A 22,330-nucleotide genomic window follows, 5' to 3' on the forward strand; every position below is an offset into this window, starting at 1 on the left:
CGACACATTTTCCATCCGGTTAATGACGGTATACGACGTGTATTATAATTATTAATCGCCATAATTATTCATCGTTTATCCGACGCAGGGTTTTCACAGGTTTTCCTTCCACTTTGCAGATTATCCCGCGTTTGCGGGGCCAATCGGTAACGTCACGGCGGCCAGTGGCAGAGAAGCTATTCTCCTGTGCACCATTAAGGGATTAGGTACCTTCAAGGTAAGCAAGCCATTAAGGCTTTCGATAGCTTAATAAGTACTCCCCGCGCATTGACTGCATAATATATTTCCAGGCACTGTACGAAATTGATGCACCGTAAATCTTTATGTAGCCTATAAAATACAAGGGACGGAGATTATCTCTGGTATACTTGGGAAGTGCATAAGGGACTGCCAGCTGTAACCAAAGTACTTATAGTTGCAGCAAATACAGGAGGGCCTTCTATGAAATATAAAGGACTGGCATCCTTACCTAGATTACTCATGGCCAAGAACGGCTTCTAGGGAGGGAATTCTGTCGATTCGACTTCAATCCCCGGGCTGAATTATTAAGCCTCCGGCTTCGTGCATCGGAAGAGCTTCCGCAACCTGGAAAATCTTTGCTCGAATGGGATCTGCGAGGACTCACAAATTCACGACACGTCAACGTAGACGGACTGGAAGTAGCTGACTTTTGGAGCTACTTTGCCAGTATTTTTTTTTCTTTTTTTCATTCTCTCATTTTATAGGAGCATTGTAGTCGCGCAATGTTCGTGCCGCGAATTTCGAAACGTCCTGTACTGCGAAAAGAAGGATCGTAACCGGTGTTATCTGAAACTCCTCGGTTATTATGGCGACGTGAAGATATCTCCTTATGGAGCGCCCCAGAGTAGGTCACTTACTTCGAATTTACCGCGGACAATCAAATTCTAGGCCGAGAGTATTCCAACAACGTCATTGTCCAATGTGCGCGGATGTTTGCTGACACCGTTCGGTGCATTCTCGTAATAGGGCGGGGGAAAAAAGAAAATAGAAAAGCCAGGTCCTCGCGATCCGGGATTTTTGCTCTTGAGAAACATTGCGGGCATTGCAGCAAAGTGCATCCGGGGTGAGTATTATAGCCGATAAGACTTTTTGCAGTTCTCTGCACTCCGGTCCGATTCCATCGGGTGGAAGGAAACAGGAGCGCTCGTTCCGATTTCTGCGAAAAGTAAAATTGCATCGCGCTAGTCACCAGGGATTGCGACGACGTTCTCCGATATGCCCCGTTTTTAATCAGGTGTATCAAGTCGTGCCTTTTAATCAGGTGTATTTACCTCGGGGCTCCGGCAGTCGCTTCAAAGGGCGCGCCATTTTGCAGTCGTACCTGCCGAATGTCGTCTTGTTAAACGAACATTTACTCTCCAGAACTCGAGCTCCTCGTGGCCCTGGGAAGAGTTGTAAAAAGACTCCTCGAGTCTTCCTACTCGCTCTCGAGCAAACTTTGTTACTGCCAACCAGGGGCTGCTAAAAGCTCCGATCGTCCCGAACTTACATACGTCCTGGAAGCGCGATCTCCAATTTGCGATCGTCTGGATTCGACATAAACTAGCCTCGTTTCCTTCACTTTTCGATCGGTGCTTAGAAGCACTCGAAGTTTAATTACGTGAAGAATTCGCGTCGAGATGTTCGCTTCGACTCATCGTCCTGGTCTTTCATTAAGGTAACGATATTTCGATTATTCGTCCTGACAGCCACCCCTACGCATTCGACCCTTGTCTCCGAAGATAATAGAAAACTTTGCTTAAAGGATGCGCTACGAGGCGCTGAGTAGTTTGCGCCAAGTATGGCACTTTGCCTCAGAACATGTTCTCCGGGTGGAAACTTCTGCGTGTTCCAAGTAAACACTTCTCTGGATGTCCGTAAACGACGTTACACTCTTCCTCCCCGAGGAACTTCTCGCAGAACTGCCGGTTAGTCGGTATCAATTGTATCGGGATGAGTATCGATCAGGGTAGCACCGTTGGAACCCTTTCGGACGCATATTGGACCCACCCTGGAAGAGATACTAGAGAAACCATCGCGTCATCCTTGTAAAAACTGCAAGGATGGGCTCATCCCGCACCAGGGAGACTTAGTTGCTATCTGTTTCATCGAGACGAGTATTAATCAGGTCCATGCTATTGGAACGCATTCATACGCGTTTTGGAACCATTTTCTAAGAGATAATCTCACGTCATCATAAATAAGAATACAAGAATGCATTTATCTTGCACCAAAGGGACTTAATTAATTTCATCGGATCGAGTATTAATTAAAATCGTGTTATTTTAACCCTTCCGAACGCATTTTGGAGCGACAATCGCATCGTCATTGTACAGAAACGCAAGGATGGACTCATTCCGCACTAGACAGCCGAATTCTTGAAGTAAGCGAAGGTATCCCAACAATTAGTCGGTACCGATATACGAGAGTATCCATCATATCGAACGCGTTTATTTTACACCAAAGAGACTTAATTAATTTCATCGGATCGAGTATTAATCAAAATGGCGTTATTTTAACCCTTCCGAACGAATTTTGGAGTAACGATCGCATCGTCATTGTAAAGAGTGCAAGGGTGGACTCATCCCGCACTAGACAGCCAAATTCTTGAAGTAAGCGAAGGTATTCCAGCAATAAGTCGGTACCGATATACGAGAGTATCCATCATACTGAACGCATTTATCTTACACCAAAGAGACTTAATTAATTTCATCGGATCGAGTATTAATTAAAATGACGTTATTTTAACCCTTCCGAACGCATTTTGGAGCGACGATCGCATCGTCATTGTAAAGAGTGCAAGGATGGACTCATCGCGCACTAGACAGCCGACTTCTTGAAGTAAGCGAAGGTATTCCAGCAATTAGTCGGTACCGATATACGAGAGTATCCATCATATCGAAGTCCCCCGGGAGCAGTTAGGGGCAGGTAGGGCAGGTAGGGCTGGTGGGCAGGTGGGTAGGTGCACGCGGCCCCCTTAACGACTCTACGGCCTGACCATGCGCGGCCGCGGGAAGGATCCAACACCGACTCTCGTTTCCATTAAGCATCGATGAACGAGAACATTCGGGAGGGTGAGTCGGTGTTTCCCCGGGGTAGCGAGCATAAGCATATACTTGCCCGGGGCTTATTCAGACAAATCGGTGATTGCTGCGGAGGCGAGCGAGAGGGCGGCCAACGCCGGTGGTCGTTGGTGCGACAAAGAGGGCTCGAGACGGAGAGGAACGGCGGCGAGGACTCTAAGAGGGAGCGGGACGAGAGGAACTCCGGGGAGGAGGCGGGAGAGAGAGAGAGAAGAATGATTGTTTCCATGATTACAATGGAACGGAAGAGGAGAGGGATGGAGGATGGCAGGAAAGGGTATGGGGAGCAATCTTTTAGCGCTAACGTAGATTCGTGGCCCAGGGACTCTCGAAATATTACGCCGATGGGTATCCGCGGGCCTACGGGGAATCTCGTAATTCGGGAAAATATATGTCAGACGTCGATGCCGCCCCGGGACCCGCTCGACTCGTCCGCTCGTCCGCGCTGACGGTCCGGAGAGGACGATCTTTGTCGCCGCTGTCGCGCCTCGCCACCTACTGATCGGAGTCACCGCCGAGCCCGGGGGATCCCCGGCTCCTAGGAACCTTCTTTGCCTCCCTTTGCCTCCCTTTACCACCCTTTATCACCCTTTTCCTCCCTCCCTCCCTCCCGCGTTTTCTTTGTCCACCGAAAGTACTTAGGATTTCGAGGTAACTAGTGTCCTGCAACGGGGGAGGCGCGTTTGCCGAGGGGCCGCGGGCCGACCGAATGTCGCGAGCGTTCCACCCACCGGCCGATCTCAGCCTCATCTTCGAGAGAAGTCCTTCTACCGGTCTTTTGTTTCTCGGCCTCTTTATATATTTCTTGGAAGTAACAATGGAAGGCACTCGTCGATGCCAAGTCGCCCGTTTTCTTTGGAGCCGCCATTCGGAAGGGGATATTTTCACCTGCAGAGGGAGTATCGCATACGGGAGCGATATATCGGTATTCGTGAGGTTCTTTTTTTTTTTTTTTCGTTTCGTTAAAAGTGGAGGGTGAATTTATGCCTTGGCGAGGTAGGTACCTTCGAAAGCGGTAACCCTTAGGACGAGGAGTTAGCCTCCACATCCTAAATGCATACGCGAGCTCGGGCGATCCTGTCCAACAGCTGTGCTTGCCTGCCAACCGCTAATCGGAGTTACGAATTGCTTTAAGGATAACGCCCCTGGGGGACTTGCCGGAGACTCCGGCCATTATGTCTACTATTATTTTAATAGCCGCGGTTACACTTTCAGGGAGTATCCCCCGTTTCCCTTCGTTATTGTGGCACAATCGCGTAGGTGTTACGCGCTGTCGCTCCCGCGATTCATCTCCGTGATGCAGACCGGCGGATTTTTGCATTTCCCAGCGGCGTCAAGGGGAACTTCATGCTCCAGGGGGTCCAAGTTTTCGAGTCATGAGTTTTTCAGGCTGGGGATGTTTTGCTTTTTTCAAATCCGGGTCAAACCCCACCCCGTGCCGGTGACTTCCGCCGCGGAGAGAATCACCCAACGAGGGGCGCTTTAAAACCCGACCACGAGATTAACCGATGAACGAATCGCACATTGAATTCACAATGCGAAGTACTTCCGAGTAATTGGAACGCTTCTGCAAAATATCTAACAACGCGAACGGGGAAACCGAAATCTTTCATACCGCGGGGGAAAGAGATTTGCCCGGGGACGCGGAGCCGCATATTTTGCAACGTCGGTGCCAAAAATAGTTTCGACCTATGCAAACATTTGACAACCCCAGAGCATACTTTTTCAGGATCTCTATGCATCCCCGAGGTGCTGTAAATCCTAGTCATTTTTACGACCCATTTCTCACCCCGTTGGGTGACTCTAACGATGAGTAAAAATAAGAGCTTGGAATACATCGTGTTGGGTTTAGGGGCGAGACCGGGCCCACAGGAAAGTAAATAAAACACTAGCGTTAAACAAATGGAAGCAAAAGCAATTTTTAAACATTAGAAGGTCGAGGGAAGAAAATAGAAGATTTTAGGAAGAATGATTTAATACGACAATCCATCTTCGCCTTTATCTTCCAACGTGTTTCATGAGTTTCCCAGAAATTGTTTACTAAAGACATGAATAAATAACCTTAGTAACTAGTAAAAATAAATGCATGACCGTCGCGTCATGTCTGGAAATGACACGATGGTCATAGTTTCCTCATCCGCAACGTCATGATTTATCCGACTAGAGAACCAGGGCATGGGCCGACATTTTTTACACGTAGTCGAAGTTATGATCTATATTCCTATCCACTCGGATTCCTTTATCACGGGAATTACTGACAACTTGGGACAGACATAGTTACGGTTATGTGCAGGCCGAGAAGAATGGGAACTTCTAATTACCGAACTTTCCTCAAAATCAATGAAGTTATTACCCCCGCGGTACGAAAACTTGCGCGTTAAGTTCAGTCGTTTCATCCCCGACGAAAATGTATTACCCCCTGGTGGACAAACATTTCCACCAGAGAGGATTAAAGATATTAATTCGATGCGGTCCTTGACTCGCGGGCATGAACACGCCACGAAGTATAATTACCGGGCCGGTGTTTCTTCCATTTCGACCATCGCGTGGGCGCCTTGGATTTCGCGAGAGTTTTCAATAATGTAAACAATGCGGCATGGAAACCTCCGTGGTAAAGTTCAATGAAAACTTGGCAATTTCTTCGGTCGGTCGTGCCGTTTGTAAGAGTTGCCGGACCGGCTGCAGCCGACAATAGATAGCCCAACGTGCACGCGCTGCCACGAATAATGGCCTGTTTGCGAGTACCACTCCTATATCTTGTATATACCACCTATATCCAGAGCGTATTGACAAATTCCGTGTACCGCTTGCTGACCGAAACCACCCGATTGTCAATTGACGAAATATGAAAAATTAGGAAATTATGATGGAATTAAAAAAAGTACAACACACGATGCGACGTCCTGCGACGAGTAGGAGATACATACGGGAGAAATTTCCGTTTCAATTTTTAGTAATACCGAATTTGGATGAAGACGAGTGCCAGGAGGAGGACGCGCACCTAACCTTCCCCAAGGGACGTGGAGAAGATTTCAAGGCCGCCTCGCCATCATTGGAAAAAGTCCAAAAGCCACATACGTGGTTACCTACAAGACAGCTCTTGTTTGCTGGCGAGGCGGAAAGAGTAGATTTAAAGTAGTTTTCGATGGTGAAGAAGTCTGCCAAGACGGAAGGCATTCGTCTTTCTGATAAGCCACTCAAGGAGCGAGCGTTTCCGCCTTGGCCCCCGAATCACTGGGAATTCGTTTAATGGGGTAAAAATCGTGAAATTAATTCGAGGGAAGAACATATCCGCGACTTAAATAACCGCGGGCATCTCGCGTATCACCCATCCTGCGGAATTTGTAGAATATCTCTGTATTTATGTACACCGACGAGAGCACGGCATGTTTATTACCCCGGTAAATGACCGCCTGTTACACCGGGGCCCGGTCCGTAAAATAAACGTAAAGGAAATCGAACGAATTTGTCTCTCGATAAGCGGTATCTGTAAATAGGGACATATACCACCGAAATTTTCCCCGGAAAAGCTGCGAGTCTCCCCTGCAGCTCTCCGGTGCCTTCCTCTTTTCCGTGTACATACATATGTACGGCTAAATCTCGCTCCCCGTTTCACGAGAACCGCTGCATTTTATTCGCTTCGAGTAAACTTGAGTTAAACGAAATCGTTCGGTCGTATCGGGTAGATGCTGCCACTTAACTTCCCCGGAAACAAGAATTTCGAGTCCGAAGAAATCGAGGCCACTTATGCGATTCCCTGCCAAGTGGGGGACCATTACTCGCTGGTCGTGAAAGGAGACTCCTTCCAAATCGTCTTCCTTCAATCTGAATTTTCTGCAAAAACGTATTAACGGAAATTTCATCTGACCACCTTACCAATAAAATATAAGAAGAATTAACCCTTTAACTATAAAACGCCACCATAATGGCTTCCGCCTGAATGACGATTTTTAACAAAACGCTAGAATAACTTCCCTGTAAGTGTTTCTTTTTTTTACAAATCACCACTATATTATCTCGCACTTCAAGAATCTTCATTATCTCGTTAATAATGTATAATATTCACCCTCCACAATAGAGCTGGCTGTAAAAACGATATAACTCCACCTAAAGTCCTTAACCCTTTCTTAACGGTATATTTTAATACAGAGTACGACAAACGAAACTTTTGGATACCGCATATTGTTTTCCATTTGTTGGCGAGAGAATTTTTTAAAACTTTACGGGCTTTGGCAATACGGAGCAATAACCACAACAATAATACATTGTAGTCAAATTTTCAAAGCACATATGAGAGTCCATCGTGAGCAAGATCTTAAAGCGCCAATTAATCAAGGCACTCACAATATCGAAAATAATCGTGTTAAGGTGATATGAAAGAGTCAATGTATACATATCAGAGAAGTCAAATCGTTGCTGAAAGTATTCGCCGAGTATGGTGTACCGAATCGTATCAAACTTTACAACGTGAATTGGAGACCCTAAGGTAGGTCCTGAAACTCCGGAGATTTCATTTCTTATAAAGAATTTGCAAAATATCTATAAAGAAATTTTCGTAAAAATTGAAATCTCATAGATGTCGGAACCTTCTTTATAGCCTCTATATTCATGTTCTGAAGTTCTAAAATCATTCGGTACACCCAATTCGGAGAAAAGTTCCATAAGCGAGACCTCTTTAACGTAACTTTAACATCCTCATTAACACATTCGCGAGCGGCAAATTTTTTCCGTTTCAAATACTGAGTACCGGGGAAAATAATGAAATTCTGAAACTGGTTGCCGCAAACTTGTATCGTGTATCGTCATGGACGTGATTCACGTCAGCGGCAATCAGGAATAGAATTTAAAACGACGTGAATTCACGTCAGCGGGCAACCAGGAATAGAACTTGAAAAGACGTGAATTCACGTCAGTGTTCATGTGTTAATAGTGATAACCCCTCGTCATAATCAGACCGATATCTCGGATTTTTGGTTTCACCAGGTGGGATGGCTCAGGGCGGAGGACCAGACGATCCTATCAATAGGTGAGCGAACGGTCCTTCATTCGTCGAGAATCACCGCTTCCCTGGAGAACGTGAGGCCGAAAAACCAGAGCCTTTCGAGGGAGGCCGAAGAGACAACGTGGAGGCTGAGAATCCGGCAGCTGGGAGATAGCGACCGCGGGTGTTACATGTGCCAAGTCAACACGGAGCCCATGTTGAGCCAGCTGGGCTGCGTTGACGTCCTAGGTATGTCTAATTGCGCCTCACGCATTCCGCGAACGTGCCGCGGATAGAAACGGGCCACGCTATAAATCAACCTGTATTCCACATATTTGTCACTTGCCAGTTGGTGCGCGCATTAGCAAGAGGTTACCTGTCCATATGCACCTTCGTTTCAATTCCAGATTAAAGGACTCGATAAAACCCGCGGTGTAAACGCGCCTGCGTAAATCACCCGCGTAACGGCGGCGCAAGTACGCTCGGTGCAGTTGCTCAAATCAGTACAGTAATACGTTCGACCCAATCGGCGGATGAAACCGCCGGTTCCGCATACTATCAATCCGCGCAATTAATTGCGGCCGTCCCGATAGCCTAGATTTCCGCGTGCGGGAGGTTATATTAAATCGGGAGGAATGATTAAAACAGGTACCTTTGCGGATTTCCGGACGATTCGCGCTTCCGCTTGGTTGATGTGGAACGAGGAGTCGGGATTTCGAGGGTGAGGGATTTTTGCAAGATCGGAAATCTCGAATCGCCTAAGAGAAGGGTTGTTTTGGGGCAGGAAACGGGAAGGAAGATGTTTTAGGGGCCCGCCAAATCCGACCGGGGGGGAGAAGTGATAAAGGGGCAATTTTAAAGTTGGAGAAATGCGGAAAACGCGTCCCGCGAACGGCAGGAGTTTTCCAGGGGGGAAACAAATAAACGCTGCGTAATGTAGAGCATTTCCAGGCCGTCCTAACGCGCATAGTTACGATTGTTCCGCCCTTCCGTTTAACGCGGGCTTACGTCGTGGAAATTACTCCGATTCGTGTTCACCCTTGAAACCGAATCTCCCGAGTACAGGTATATACACCTGGACGTATATATACACCGGAGCTCGCGTCGCGAAATGCAATTTGGCGCGGAACTCTACCGAGTTTCTTTCCGGGCGAATCTCCTCCCCGCCCCTCCGCGGTCCGTCCTTTTCTTTCGATACCCCCCGTGAGATGAAAAGTCGCTTCCTTTCAGAAAGGAGCGATCACCTGCAAATGGAAAACCCTCTTCCCCTAAGGGGCGCCGCAACAAAAGTGAGTCACGTCCGCGCCCTGGGGCCGGAGGTAACCGGAAGTGATATATTGTTTATTAAACGGAAGTCGCACCTATGCATCCATCGGGGGCGCCGTGACCGGACTCGGATCCCTAAAGGCCCGGAGAAAGGCGTGAGAGCGATAGGCGTCTACGGTAATGGCCAATAATGGTTTCCCCGGGAAGTGCCGGGCTCCCGAAGGACTAGGGACCTCTGTTTAGGGATTACCTCGGGCCCTTTCCTTGCCGGGACCGCAGACTCCGGGATGAGCGGCCGTAACATAAGGCGCCATTATCGATGAGGGCTACGAGGCAAGAAACCGAAGGGGAACATAAAGGGGAGGCCGAAGGGGAAAATACGCTCCAGGAACCGAGAAACATCCCGGACGACTTTTGCCGAGTAAATAACTTTCCTAACCCTCGGGACGACTGTTGCAGTCGCTCCTGACATTCTGACCACCGGGACGTCGGAGAGCGAGGTCTCGGTCACGGAGGGCGAAAACGCAACCCTGGTCTGCAAGGCCTCCGGGAGACCTCCCCCTCAGATCTCCTGGCAGAATGAGAAGAATAGGTACATACTGATGAGAGGAGCATACGACCAGCTGGTGCAAGGTGAGCGATCGTCGAGAATCCTTCGAAGGGAAAGCCGGAGGCTGGACTCCTTCGAAGATGGAGTACCTGAAATATGGATTTATCAATTCGAAAGAGCCCTCTCCTTGCCCAAACCATCTCATCGACGTTCCGTCCGCGTTCGAGGCCGAAATTTAATTGCGAACTTTATTCCTTCCTGCCTGGTTGCTCGCAAGTCCATTGACTTCCATCTACCTCGCGAAACTTTCCAAAAACCTGGCGAGTCCGGAGTGACGCTTTTTCTCGGGAACGCCCAACTCTCTGCCGTCGTCCTGCGGTAAATATTGACAGGACAAATTCTCAAACGGCTCTGTGCAGTATTAACTCTCGGGACTGGAAATCTGCAGCGGTTTAAGCTCGCTGCTCAAGCACTATCTTCGGTGTGGATTTAATTTCCAAAAGCCATGGCTCGTCCAGTTCAGCATCCTGAATGATGGAGTCCTCTCGCTCCGTCCACCCGACAACGCATTGGTCATCCGATAAGAGGGTATAAATAATTCTAACGCTAAATCAACCGCCAACCGTTGGGGCCGTCCACTTGTTGACTTCTTCCGGTGGATTAATTCTCAATTAACAACGTTCAACGTCGAGCAGGGCCGTAATTGTTCCTTTTCGTTCTCGTTCCCGCGGTCTAGCTGCCGGCGTAATCCTCTTAGTACTTCAATACATTTCGATACTCTCGCGGCGGCGTTCGATACGCTCCGAGTTCGATACTTGCCGTCGTCTTCTTTGGTCGTCGTGGGTAGAGTAGGTCAGAGAGAGAAAAAAGAAAACATTCCCTTTAAAACTGGAAAAAGTATTTCAGCCGCGAAAGGCGCTCCAAGATGGCGGAAAAGCGATACCTCCTCCGGAGCCGCGATCGCACGTCTTCGATTGAGACGAAGAGGGCATCGCGTACCGTCTGATTGATTTCCAATTAATAGTTCTCGTTCCCGAGGTTTAGCCGGCCGCGTAATCCTCTTAGTACTTTGAAACATTTCGGTACTTTCAGCGGGAAGGTTCGATCGCGGAGAGCTCGATACTCGCCTTCGTCTTCCTTGGTCCAGAGGTTAGGTCGGGGGAAAAAAAAAATTCCTCTCCAAAGGAGGAAAAGTATTCCGACCATTCTAGGGCGCCGACCTGATCGCAGGGGCAAGGGCGAGGAGAGGCGAGGCCACTGTGGAAAGAATTTTCATTAGTAATGCGACTTTCCAGTGGACAACCCGGCAGGCGAACGACTGGATTTAACCAGAGTGGACAGACGACAGATGGGAGCTTACCTATGCATCGCGAAGAACGCCGTGCCTCCGGCTGTCAGCAAAAGGGTCTATCTGAGAGTAAACTGTGAGTATTTGCGAACGGTTCCACGCGAGATCGCACATGAGCTCTCGGGGAACGTGGAATTTCCCAAATTGTAGACACACCAGGGGGTCCTCGAGCATTTTCGTTTCCGGTCCAGAGCGCGCCCACCGGCAAACCAGGTGTTTAGAATAACGTTAACACATGATCGGGATAACCGTACTCGATCCACGGTCACTTTCTGTAAAATTTCTCCTGGGTACCTCGGAAAATAGTCGAACGATCGGTGGAATCAATTTCGACGCTAGGTACCTCCATTTCCTGATATCCTTCCGCTTGGCGCGCGTTTGGAGTCCGGAAACGGCGCTTGGGTCCTCGGGGCTTGGTTTTGACAAATGTCGACGTACGCTTCAGTTCCGCCGAGCGCCAGGGTGGCAAACCAGCTGCTGGGCTCTCCCCTGAACACGAGCGTGTCGCTGGTGTGTCTGGTCGAGGCCTTCCCAAAGACCATCAACTTCTGGAAAAGAAGTGAGCAGGTTATCATGAGCGGGTGCGTCGCGGAACGGTCACTTTATTGCGCCCGCGATATGTACGCGGGGGCGGCTCGGGACTAATGGGACGCATTATGTTGATGTAGCGGAAGATATGAAATCCTCGAGATCTGGGACCTGGAGGAGGAATGGAAGGCGACGATCGAGCTGAAAATAAGGGGCCTGCAGAAGGCGGACCTAGGGGAGTACACGTGTTCCGCCACCTCCAGCATCAGCAAGGCGGAAGCCACCCTCAGGGTCTACGGTGGGTGCGAACTGCCGGCGAACGCGTTTTCGGCTCTCCCTACCCTGTCGGGGTATTTCTCCAATTAATTGTTCGCGCCAGCGAGTCGAAGGGATGAAATGCAAATAGTTGTTTAAGCCGGGACGTGTAGTGCCAGGGCGCGTTCGACGCAGGCGCGACGCCGCCGGTCGGTTTCGCTGACGCGGACGTGGAATCTAAAGTGACGAGAAATACGGAAAGTTAATTGAAGAAGTTCATCTCCCAGAACTCGGATGCACGGGTTAATATGTAACAATTTGATTAAACCTCGGGAATCGTGCGCCCGTGAACAGTGGCGGAAACTACTTGCTACTCTTACGGCTCCGCTTCCCGATACTGAAGCGATCGTCGCGCACCGCTGGGGTGTTTCTTCAATTAATTGTCTGGACCAGGAAGTCGAAGGGATGAAACGCAAATAGTCGTTAGAGTGGGACACGCGGTATGCCCGAACGTCGACGCGCACGTTCTCACCTGAAATCCAAAATACTGTCAAACTTGGCTAGTTAATTGAGGAGCATCCCCCGAAAGAGACGTTCCAGCTGAAATAGCGATTCAATTAAATGACGTAGGGGGAGCACTGTTTACCCATGGTGAGTGCAAGCAGGGGAGAAGTCGTTTCCCAGTTCCCCGTGGCAGTACGTGGCGACTGCACTTCGTCGCTGTATTTCTTCAATTAATTGTTCGCATCGAGTCGAAGGGATGAAATGCAAATAGTTGGTTAAGCCCCAGCGTGTAGCGCTTAAACACCACCGTCCCACCGACAACGCCTTCGGGGTTGGTCCTCCACCGCGGAAGTCTCACCTGCGATGAAAACCGAAATAACACGTAACTCTTAAAGTTAAACATCCGCGAAATGATACGTTCCAGGTAAAGTTGGACGTAAATTGCCGTGCTAGGTGGAATTTATGTTGTCTACCGAATTTATGGGGTAACTCACGGGTGGTCATTTCTGCGTTTTAGAGATCGAACCGGCCACCCTGCCCACCAAGGCCACGCCGATCAACTGGAAGAAGCTGGGGAACCGAAGTAAAGGGAAATCCGCGCAATTGACGACCCTTGGTCGGATGTCTTACCAGCTGAGCACCCCGGCTATGCAGAAGAGCACTTCGAGGCTCATCTTCGGCAGCAAGTACGCCACGACCACCACCGCGGATCCGCGGGCGCATTTGAAGCGCGACAAGAACGCCCTGAAGGAGAACGACGTCCTGAATCTGCGAAACGGGTGCATCCTCCTCGTCGCAAATCGTGCGTGCACGATGTACATAATGCTCTTCTTTCTGATTTTTCGGTAATCCCTCTGGCGACCCGGGGCGTCTAGAATGGGTCGGAAGGGTTAAGGGATTCGTGTACAGATCGTTGACTCGTAGCTGCCGCGAGTTGAGACTCCAGGCTTCGAAATAGTCTCTTCTAGTCGACGGATAATTTCATCGAGATCGGTGGACCGTTAAGGTGATATGAAAGGGTCATTCCATATACATATAAAACGTGAAAATATATATAAAACTATTCTCCATATTGGGTGCACCGAATAATTTGAAAGTTCAGCGCGTGATTATGAAGGCTCTAAGAAACAAGGCATGAAATTTCATTTTTCCACAAAAAAAAATATATTCTTAGGTGTAGTCTTGGATAAATAGGATTTCATGAGCATCGCGTTCTTCCTTAGGGCCTCCATAATCACGTGCTAAAGTTTCAAACAATTCGGTGCACCGAGCTTGGAGGAAAGTTTTATAAATATTTTGACGTTTTGATATAGATGTACAGAATGACCCTTTCGCATCACCTTAAGGATTCTTATATAGGTAGATTCTTCCTTCTTCCTCCTGGCCTGCTCGTTCGTATTCCCCGCACAACCTGTAACGCGACTAGTTTACGATAGCGAATTAATTTACCTACTAAAAGAGCATATCGTTCACTCGAATTTCTTATCCCGACAGGGGGTCGTTTCCTCCGTGTGAAAAGTCCAGGTCGATTGATTTCCCAGCCTAGATTCTTTTTTCACAACTCTCTTGGTACGCCAGACTAAAAGGGGAATCGGTTAGTTCGAGGCTTAGTCGGTAATGTCGCAAGCTCCCCTTCGCTAGAATTTGTAATACGAAGAGCGCCGCGAGGCGGCGCGGTAGAGCTTAACGGAAAAATGCCGATGAATGTATTTTTTATGCCTGTTCAAGCTCTCCTCGAGGGAGGCCGTTTTTATGTAGAAACGGTTTCGGTTGGTCTGCATAATTGCGGAGACTGTATTCAACGATAGAGTGTAATCGGATTAGACTTAAGGGAGACGTCAACCGGTGCACTCGGGTCGCGTTATCGTCGCAGTGCTTAATCGGGGGTCGAAAAGTGACCCTTCGGACCTCTCCTATCAATGGTGCGAGGCACTTTCATATCTTGACGAAACGAGTGTCGAATCTATCACCCTAGTGATACCTTGCTGGTTAAGCGAACGCCCCACCGTAAAGGTGATTAATAACGATTTCTTGTAAATCCTCGGAATCACCTCATCGTTCATAATCAAATGCAGACAAATAATTAGTGTATTGACCTAGGTTTAAGGAGCTACGAGGTAATACTTGTCGAGGTACTATTGTCGAGGCGAACGAGTTTCGCGATCAACGAGACAACTACTGTGTAATCACGCCATATCCGTATTAAATTCATATCTGTAATACGTATAACGTCGCATTAAGTATTATAGAACGGTACGTGGTCAATGTTGCTCTGAGTATTTTACTTTACATCTCGCGTATTCCCTTAAAGAGGCGCCATTTTTAAACCGATCGCACAGCTCTAATAAGGTAAGGTTTACCGTGGAATTTGTAAAATCGTTCCGTTTCGGTGAAATTGTATATACGTGGTTGGGAGTTTCGTCGGAGGGTAGAATTTGTTGAGGGACCCTTCATATCATCTTTTTAAATTAAATATAAACGACGTCAAAAATTGTTACTTTACGTCTAGGACTACGTCTTCGAAGGCATCGCGTTGGTAGAATTTAACCGTCATTAAAAAGTCAGGCATGATTGACGTAACTTCGATTACTTTGATTCAAGGATTTCAGACGAATGCGGCTCGAAAAATTGTTAGGAAAGGAATTCTTCAAAAATAAATATCTACATGCGACATTCACTCTCGCATTTTCCATACGTACTGATTGTACATCATCAAACGAAGCTCAATATAATACTATAATTATTATATTTAAAGAATGTTGTTGTTTATAGAAGAATATATTATGTATAAAATACGACGAGAAAGTGTGCTCAAATTGACTAATAACATTGCTTTGCCAAAGTAACGTGTTGACAAATAAATTATACGACGTGACTTATTGCACGATGATTACTTCCTCGAATAAGATAAGGCAGCAGTCATGATAATTGTTAAATCGCATGCACGCTCTTGGGGTGGGCAAGAAAGACTGTCAAGTACTGTAGATTCGTGTAAATATATTCAGCCAGTGTATTCATGACATTCTCGTGCTCCTGTTTCTTCACTTTGCATTGCAACTTCATATTTATTTTCTCGGTAAACTTTTCCCGCCATAAATTTTTCTGAACCGCGGCGATGTGTTTCAACCTTCGGTGCTGCACCTTTCTGGAACTTTTGGAACGAAGTATATATATTATGGCTCCATCTGCAGCATATTTGGAGAACTTCTCCGATGAGATGCAGAGAAAATCTTGTTCTGTGCTGCTCTCATACGGAGTGAATAGGAAACAGTCCAAAAAATTCGCGTCCCGCCATCTAGCTTTCACATTCGTTCAGTCATCGTACCTTTCTAAGGCTGAAACAGTTCATATGTAAAGTGCGTGCGATTCATTTTTTTAGTGTCTTCTACAGAAACACACTTTTCAGTGGGTTTCATTTTCACATTGATATGTCGCCAAAAAGGAATGTGCCGGTAAAAATGTACCTTAATGTATATTTCGACTGCTTTTACGGTTTAATGATTGATAGGTTAGACAATTGCTTTGCCGATAAAACAGAATGCCACGTGCACGAGCCAGTTTCAGATGCAATTGACATTACTCCCATTAGCAAAAGATGTCTATGTTGTTCCGTGAATCAGGGCTTTTAATGATTTTAATCTCTGTTTAGAAAACAGGTTCTTCAGAAGGAAAAGTAGCAGCATCAAGTTCAAAAAACGCTAACAATGAAGATGTAGGCTCTTCGAACGTACTTGACGAGGCACTTCAAGATCAATTTGAGTTAGAATTATGTTGGTGTATTCAACAGCTAGAATCTGGATTACACAAGGTCAAACTTCAGGAAAAACAGAAGCAAAATGTTAACAAATATGTGCATGCATTAAAGAGCAACAAAGTACCACCAATTAAAAAGAGACAAATTATGAGAGCTACTTTTGGAGATTATAGAGCAAAAATGGCAGAAGAAGAGAAGAGGCTATCAACGAATGCATCAATTGTGAAGTTTTCAAAACCTGCCAAACAAAATAAGGAATCTTTATTTTTACGAAAGGCTGTGATACATGAATCTACCCCAGCAGAAGTTAAAACTATGTTTAATACACCCAGTTTAGGGTCTTCATTTAAATTTAATTTTCAGCCACCTGTTTTGTAAATTTAATCAGCCATTTATAATTATAAGACTTTATGTATATTTTCCATACCCATATTATACACTTCATGCAATGACATCTAATAATAACATAGCGATACAACCTTTAACAGATTATATGTAATTTATACATGAAGAGAAATTTGATCCCTTCAATATTAAGTCAAAAGCAACTTCTTTGTACATATAAAAGATAAGTACAATACAAAATGAAGAACAATAGTTGAATTTAGATCAGATTTGATTATTTGGAATTGGTCTTTTTTATTAGTGCAATTAGTCCGTCAAATATGTAGAAAAGAACATTGGTGTTTATAAGGTCCTGTGGCGCAACGGATAACGCGTCTGACTACGGATCAGAAGATTCCAGGTTCGAATCCTGGCAGGATCGTTTTTTTTAACTTAAATACAGCACCTCTTCAATTAATTCAAGAATGATAAATAAAAATAACGTTTTGCATCATTTTTCAACTCGTTAAAGAAAATAATTTTAGTGTCATTTAGAAATATAGATTACATCGCCGATGGAAACAGCCATTAGCGATCGATTGCTTTCTATTCGCCTCCTACTCGAAATTCATTTCTAACGCAATTGCAACATCCTAGATGAATACAGTAATCATATTAATTTTTTTAATCCACTAATTACATCAATGTCTTAAACAAGACTGAGAACAACGATGCAAATTTCACTAAACGGCATCAATCTCCGAATGTAACCTCTCAACCGTGCAACCCGAACTTGACCGGTCGGCCGTTCAAGTTCAATAAGTCGAGAAGAAACCTCATAAAGTTGTACGCTCATTCAAGTTTTATCGACGTTACCCAATGTAAGATTTTACAATCGATAGAGGTTAAACAACACTTTCCTCGAAATCCACCTTGCGTGGACTTCAGCATGCGGTAAATGGCAAGCGCGTTAGCATCGCTCATTGGACGGTGCAAAGTCAAAAAAGAGAAACGAAGGAAATGAAATCGGCTCACTCAGTAATTCTTCTGGGACTGAAAATTTATCCAATGCCGGAAGACAATTTTTCCCTGTAAAACATTCGTGGATAGTTACCGTCCGAACCGACGAAAATGGGTAAATTGGTTCGCGCAGTGAGTCAAGGAGCGAGCAGTAAGGCAGCGCCATCACGTGCGATAAGATGAATCGCTGGAAGCGACCGTGAAGGATACAACACACTTCTAGGTGCGGAAATTCAATTAGTGGGTCTAACCGCAAATTTTCGTGATTTACTCGCAAGCTTGCAGCCCGGTTAGCCGTCGGCTGCCCAGCCGACGATCGCAGGAGTTGCAGCTCGCCGAGAACTCTCAGGAGTTCCACACGGAGAGTTCCGCCAGTTCCTGCAGGATTCACCGGAGGCGGCGGACGGGTGTCACTAGCACGGGCAGACGCGAGCATATTTCCCCTCGTTCCTGTGTACGTATTCGTTTGATACCGATGAATAATTAGCGGGTCGACAGGGGCGTCGATTCCACGTCCACGCGGTTCGCGGTGTATTTTTCAGACGATTGTTTGGTTAATTATTTCCTTTGTTTAGTCGCGCCGAATCGCGGTCTCAGGAGGTTGCTAATGATGGGTACGCTTTGGTTCGTTGGGTACGATCTTCATAATTATCTTGGACTAATGCAGTTTTAGTTGAGGTTTGGTTCGATGGGATTCATCGCTGTAAAGTGCTCATTGCAGTAACCTCTCTGCCCGGTCTCCGATGCAAATTATTCTCTTGACACTGACAGATCTTAAACATCTCTTTGATGGTGGTGAATTAGACATTTCCTAGTTTTTGATAGAGCAATTGTCAGGGATGGTATATTAATTTTCAGGTGATGCGAGAATGGATTTGTAATAGGTACTCGTTTAGTAGAACGTAGTCTTCAGTTTTTAAGTTGTAACGAAAGCGCTGTACATTTCTCTAAAGCGTCTCTTGTTTGCATAAAGGAGAGAGCAATTCTGTTGTACCTTGTTTTTGATTTAGACTTTAATGTCGATAGTATCTGATGCCGATGGATTCCATTCTTTTGTGATATACTTACCAGGGTTTAACCAAGGAATCATTTTATTTGGCCAAAGATAAAAGCCTCTAAGAGGTTGTTAGGTGACAGGCGTTTATAAATTAAATACTCTTGTAAAGGTAGTTTTATTTTAGTGGTAACTTATTAGCTTTTCATTCTACCAAGTCATCTAACTTGAATTTCCCATCAGGTGTTCTTTTGCTCTAAACAATATCTACATTCATGTATTGGTTAACTTGTTAACTGCGGAATTTACTGTAACGTTACGGGTTACCGACGTGTATACACATCGAACACAGTTAACTGATTAAAAGGTTATACATGAGACGGCTTTCATGAGTATTTTAAAAAAATTATAATTGGTAAAGAAATCACTGGTATTGTAAAAATCTCTGCTAACCTTGGGAATAGATTATTATAAAAAACTGCAAATTCATTATGTATTAATTTTTTATTTTGTTGCGCAGTACTGGGAAATAGAATTTCTAACGAGGCTGGAACCAGCAAACAAATTACCAGACTCTTTGGGAAACGGGCTTATTTCCAAAAATTATATGTATGTATTTTTTTGTTTTCTTAATGAATCAGTGTGTCAATGATTACTGAAATATTCTTTCCGAAGTTGATGTAAAATTTTGGTGAATTAATTAGACATATTTTAACAGAGCTTAAGAAGAAATGGCAGCCTTGCCGCGAAGAATCATTAAGGAAACGCAGAGACTGATGCAAGAGCCGGTCCCTGGTATCAGTGCTGTACCTGATGATACAAATGCTAGGTATTTTCACGTAATTGTTACGGGACCTGAGGATTCGCCATTCGAGGGTGGACTATTTAAGCTGGAATTGTTCCTACCAGAAGATTACCCTATGTCTGCACCAAAAGTTAGATTTATTACTAAAATCTATCATCCAAATATAGACAGGTAAGATGTAAAACTCCACACTTTTATATAATAGAAAATGGTTAAATATTTACAACCCTTCTGTTTTAAATTGGACAATGAATGGTTCCAACTTTCATCTATCAAATGCATGACGTTACAGTCAAACCGAAAGATTTCATTAAGGAAGTTCTCACGTGTTCCTATAAAATATTTCGTGTTATAATTTGCATCGAACAGAATGAATGAAATAAAACTAGTTTCTTAATCGAACGAGACAATTTACTTAAACCTTGTTTAATTGAATGCCAGACTGGGTAGGATTTGCCTGGATATTCTCAAGGATAAATGGAGTCCTGCACTTCAGATCAGGACAGTATTGCTATCCATACAAGCATTGTTGAGCGCCCCGAACCCCGACGATCCTTTGGCAAACGACGTAGCAGAACTCTGGAAAGTAAACGAAAGCGAAGCGATACGCAATGCCAAAGAGTGGACCCGTAGATATGCAATGGACAACTGATCTCAGCCTCGTCGAAACATCTGCAGCTCGATGCAATGTCGACACCCTGCCCCGGTCACTCGTCCCACATCAGCTACGTACCCTGCACCCTGTGCCCATCATTTTGCTATTGAAACAATAAAACTTTTGTAAGAATTAACAGTACGGGACTGTATTTTCTACATTGCCAGAATTGCAGAGACTCCACGCTCAAATTCAACCTTTTAAATTCTCTGTTAACGGAATATTTGTCCACGGTTGACAGTCTAGAATAACTACCGGTACTGTAAAATCTAACCATAACTTTGGACCGGAGCTGACGATAGTCTTCAAATTCCTAATGTTCAACCACGAGTCACATTGTAAAACCGCTAACTTCCCGCCTTCGCCGCAATTCTGTCACCGTGTTTCAGGGAGAGAGAGAAAAAAAAAGTACGAGAACTTGAATTGCAGAGCATTTTCTTGAAGATAATACATTATACTAACTGGTTGTGCTATAGTTTTCAGAATTCCTTGATCGAGCCTCTACACCTTTTCGAGCGGTACAGTGTCCGTAACTTCTGCACTGGTTTACGGTTGCAGTAGTGCGTTTCTTTTTAGATACTAGAGGAATCTCGTCTGCATCGCTGCATCCGGTTGCATTTAGATCCTACTATCGTTACGATGTAAATAGTTCTAGCGTATCATCAGGAAAATAAGTTCCAAAATTAAGTCGCTCTCGTTGGCGAACAAGTTCTAATTTATTCGAATGTGTTAACGCAGTACACGCGAAGTGTTTTCTCTCGGCATTGGCCACGTCTCAATTTTACCGATAAGCGAATACGATAACGATGCAATGCCTTCAATAGATACACGTGCAAATATATGGATTATTAATCAATGCCTAAACCAATTTACTGATCTGTTAACTTATTAATCTGCGACATGGAGACTTGTTACACGGCACAAGACATGATCGTAAAATCATGGAAAATAAGGAAGCAAATTAATAATTCTATGTGCACTGGGTGATAATGGATGAATAATTTGAGAGATGAACAATGAGAGCAGGTCAATAGGTAATCCAAAGCCTCTCGCGCATTTGTTTTAAACAAATATTTTTAACCAAACTGTGTAAGACTGTGTAAAAGAGTTTCCAACAGGGTGCGTTTATCAATGTTTCCAAAGGTTGTACCGTTAGTGTCTTTGTTATCTCTGGCAATACACCCGTGCTTAGTGAAATTAACTTAGTTACATCGTAAATATAATTCGTAATCATGTACGCGTCAAGCACCAGCTGTAACAAGTACAGTAGTACACTTTTAACCAGTTAACTGTGTCGACCTATTTGAAACGTGAGTTTTCATGCCGAGTATACTCGTCAAACACAGCTAACTGGTTAAATAAGCTAAAAGAATGCTGCGCTAAAGATGGGGCATAGTTACGGAACACAGTTCGGTTTAATTCGACCAAAGTATTAAGAAAATAGGAAGCGATTATAGGCGGTTAATTAAAAGTAACTTATCAACGGGGAGGGTACATCGACACCGATAACGACTGTTTGTACGTCATGTGGATGTAACGATCCCGTTTTATTACACTTTTAAATCACGGAGAGCATTTTCGGGTATCGCGACAAAGAAAGGGGTACGTGTAGTTGATAAATTATTTCTGTCACGCTTTTAGTTTGGATGTTATGTGTTTTTTACCGCGGGTCCGTTAGGTGGATAGAAGAGCGTCGCGTTATGTTTAGTTTCCGAAGGGCTTCAACTTTATGCAACCAGTTGGTATACAAGTGAATTAACTTCCGTAGACTGCGGTATGTAGAAGGCACGTTATGTTGGACAACCATTGAAGAATTGTATGGATTACAGATTTAAGAAGCGATTGACGGAATCGGTGTAAAGAATTAGTAGGACGTTCGATGTGGCGAGAGGTATGATTCGCGAATCTACCGTGCTTATGGGAAAATGATTTGTAACGTAAGGCTGTTGCGAGGATGCACCTCCTTTTTTGCATTATTGACATTAGTGCCGAATGTAATGTCTAAGGATTTACAACTTATAATACGGAAAACCGGAAACCGAACGCGTCACGTACACAGACATGATTCTGACGCTACTATATTAATAATAATTGTAACTACGGTGTAATAATAAACTAGATTGTTTAAGGAAGCCTCGTCTTGTTGCAATGCTTTTTAATATTTGAACAGAAGGTTGCTCTTCGTATTAAGATTAATTAAAAATAGTTCTCAGGAATAAAAAAAAATAAATAAACGTTGGGGCATACATCGGAGATCATACTT

The 22,330-nt window shown here is 45.1% G+C and overlaps 3 protein-coding genes and 1 non-coding gene across 5 annotated transcripts; all 4 read left to right on the forward strand.

Moving 5' to 3' along the window:
- Positions 1–22: 22 nt before the first annotated feature.
- Positions 23–13,364, forward strand: LOC105697862 (lachesin). Its single transcript, XM_023434713.1, has 8 exons — positions 23–28; positions 89–217; positions 8,067–8,313; positions 9,790–9,963; positions 11,176–11,304; positions 11,674–11,809; positions 11,897–12,054; positions 13,033–13,364. The coding sequence occupies exons 1-8, from the start codon at positions 23–25 to the stop codon at positions 13,362–13,364; spliced, it is 1,311 nt and encodes a 436-aa protein (XP_023290481.1).
- Positions 13,365–15,833: 2,469 nt separating this feature from the next.
- On the forward strand, positions 15,834–16,758 carry LOC105697934 (UPF0488 protein CG14286). The gene is made up of 2 exons (XM_012421678.2): positions 15,834–15,967; positions 16,165–16,758. The coding sequence occupies exons 1-2, from the start codon at positions 15,944–15,946 to the stop codon at positions 16,645–16,647; spliced, it is 507 nt and encodes a 168-aa protein (XP_012277101.1). The 5' UTR covers positions 15,834–15,943; the 3' UTR covers positions 16,648–16,758.
- Positions 16,759–16,962: 204 nt separating this feature from the next.
- Positions 16,963–17,035, forward strand: Trnar-acg. The gene has a single exon. It is a non-coding gene; the product is annotated as a tRNA-Arg (tRNA).
- Positions 17,036–17,792: 757 nt separating this feature from the next.
- Positions 17,793–22,320, forward strand: LOC105698075 (ubiquitin-conjugating enzyme E2 N). Of its 2 annotated transcripts, XM_012421996.1 has the most exons (4): positions 17,793–18,067; positions 19,128–19,216; positions 19,326–19,583; positions 19,854–22,320. In XM_012421996.1, the coding sequence occupies exons 3-4, from the start codon at positions 19,339–19,341 to the stop codon at positions 20,062–20,064; spliced, it is 456 nt and encodes a 151-aa protein (XP_012277419.1). In that variant the 5' UTR covers positions 17,793–18,067; positions 19,128–19,216; positions 19,326–19,338; the 3' UTR covers positions 20,065–22,320. The 2 variants fall into 2 exon arrangements, with proteins under 2 accessions (XP_012277419.1, XP_012277420.1); XM_012421997.1 differs by lacking the exon at positions 19,128–19,216.
- Positions 22,321–22,330: the final 10 nt, after the last annotated feature.

This window comes from Orussus abietinus, unplaced genomic scaffold, assembly GCF_000612105.2.
Source record: "Orussus abietinus isolate OABI.00-Male unplaced genomic scaffold, Oabi_2.0 scaffold1, whole genome shotgun sequence".
Taxonomy (NCBI): Eukaryota; Metazoa; Arthropoda; class Insecta; order Hymenoptera; family Orussidae; genus Orussus; species Orussus abietinus.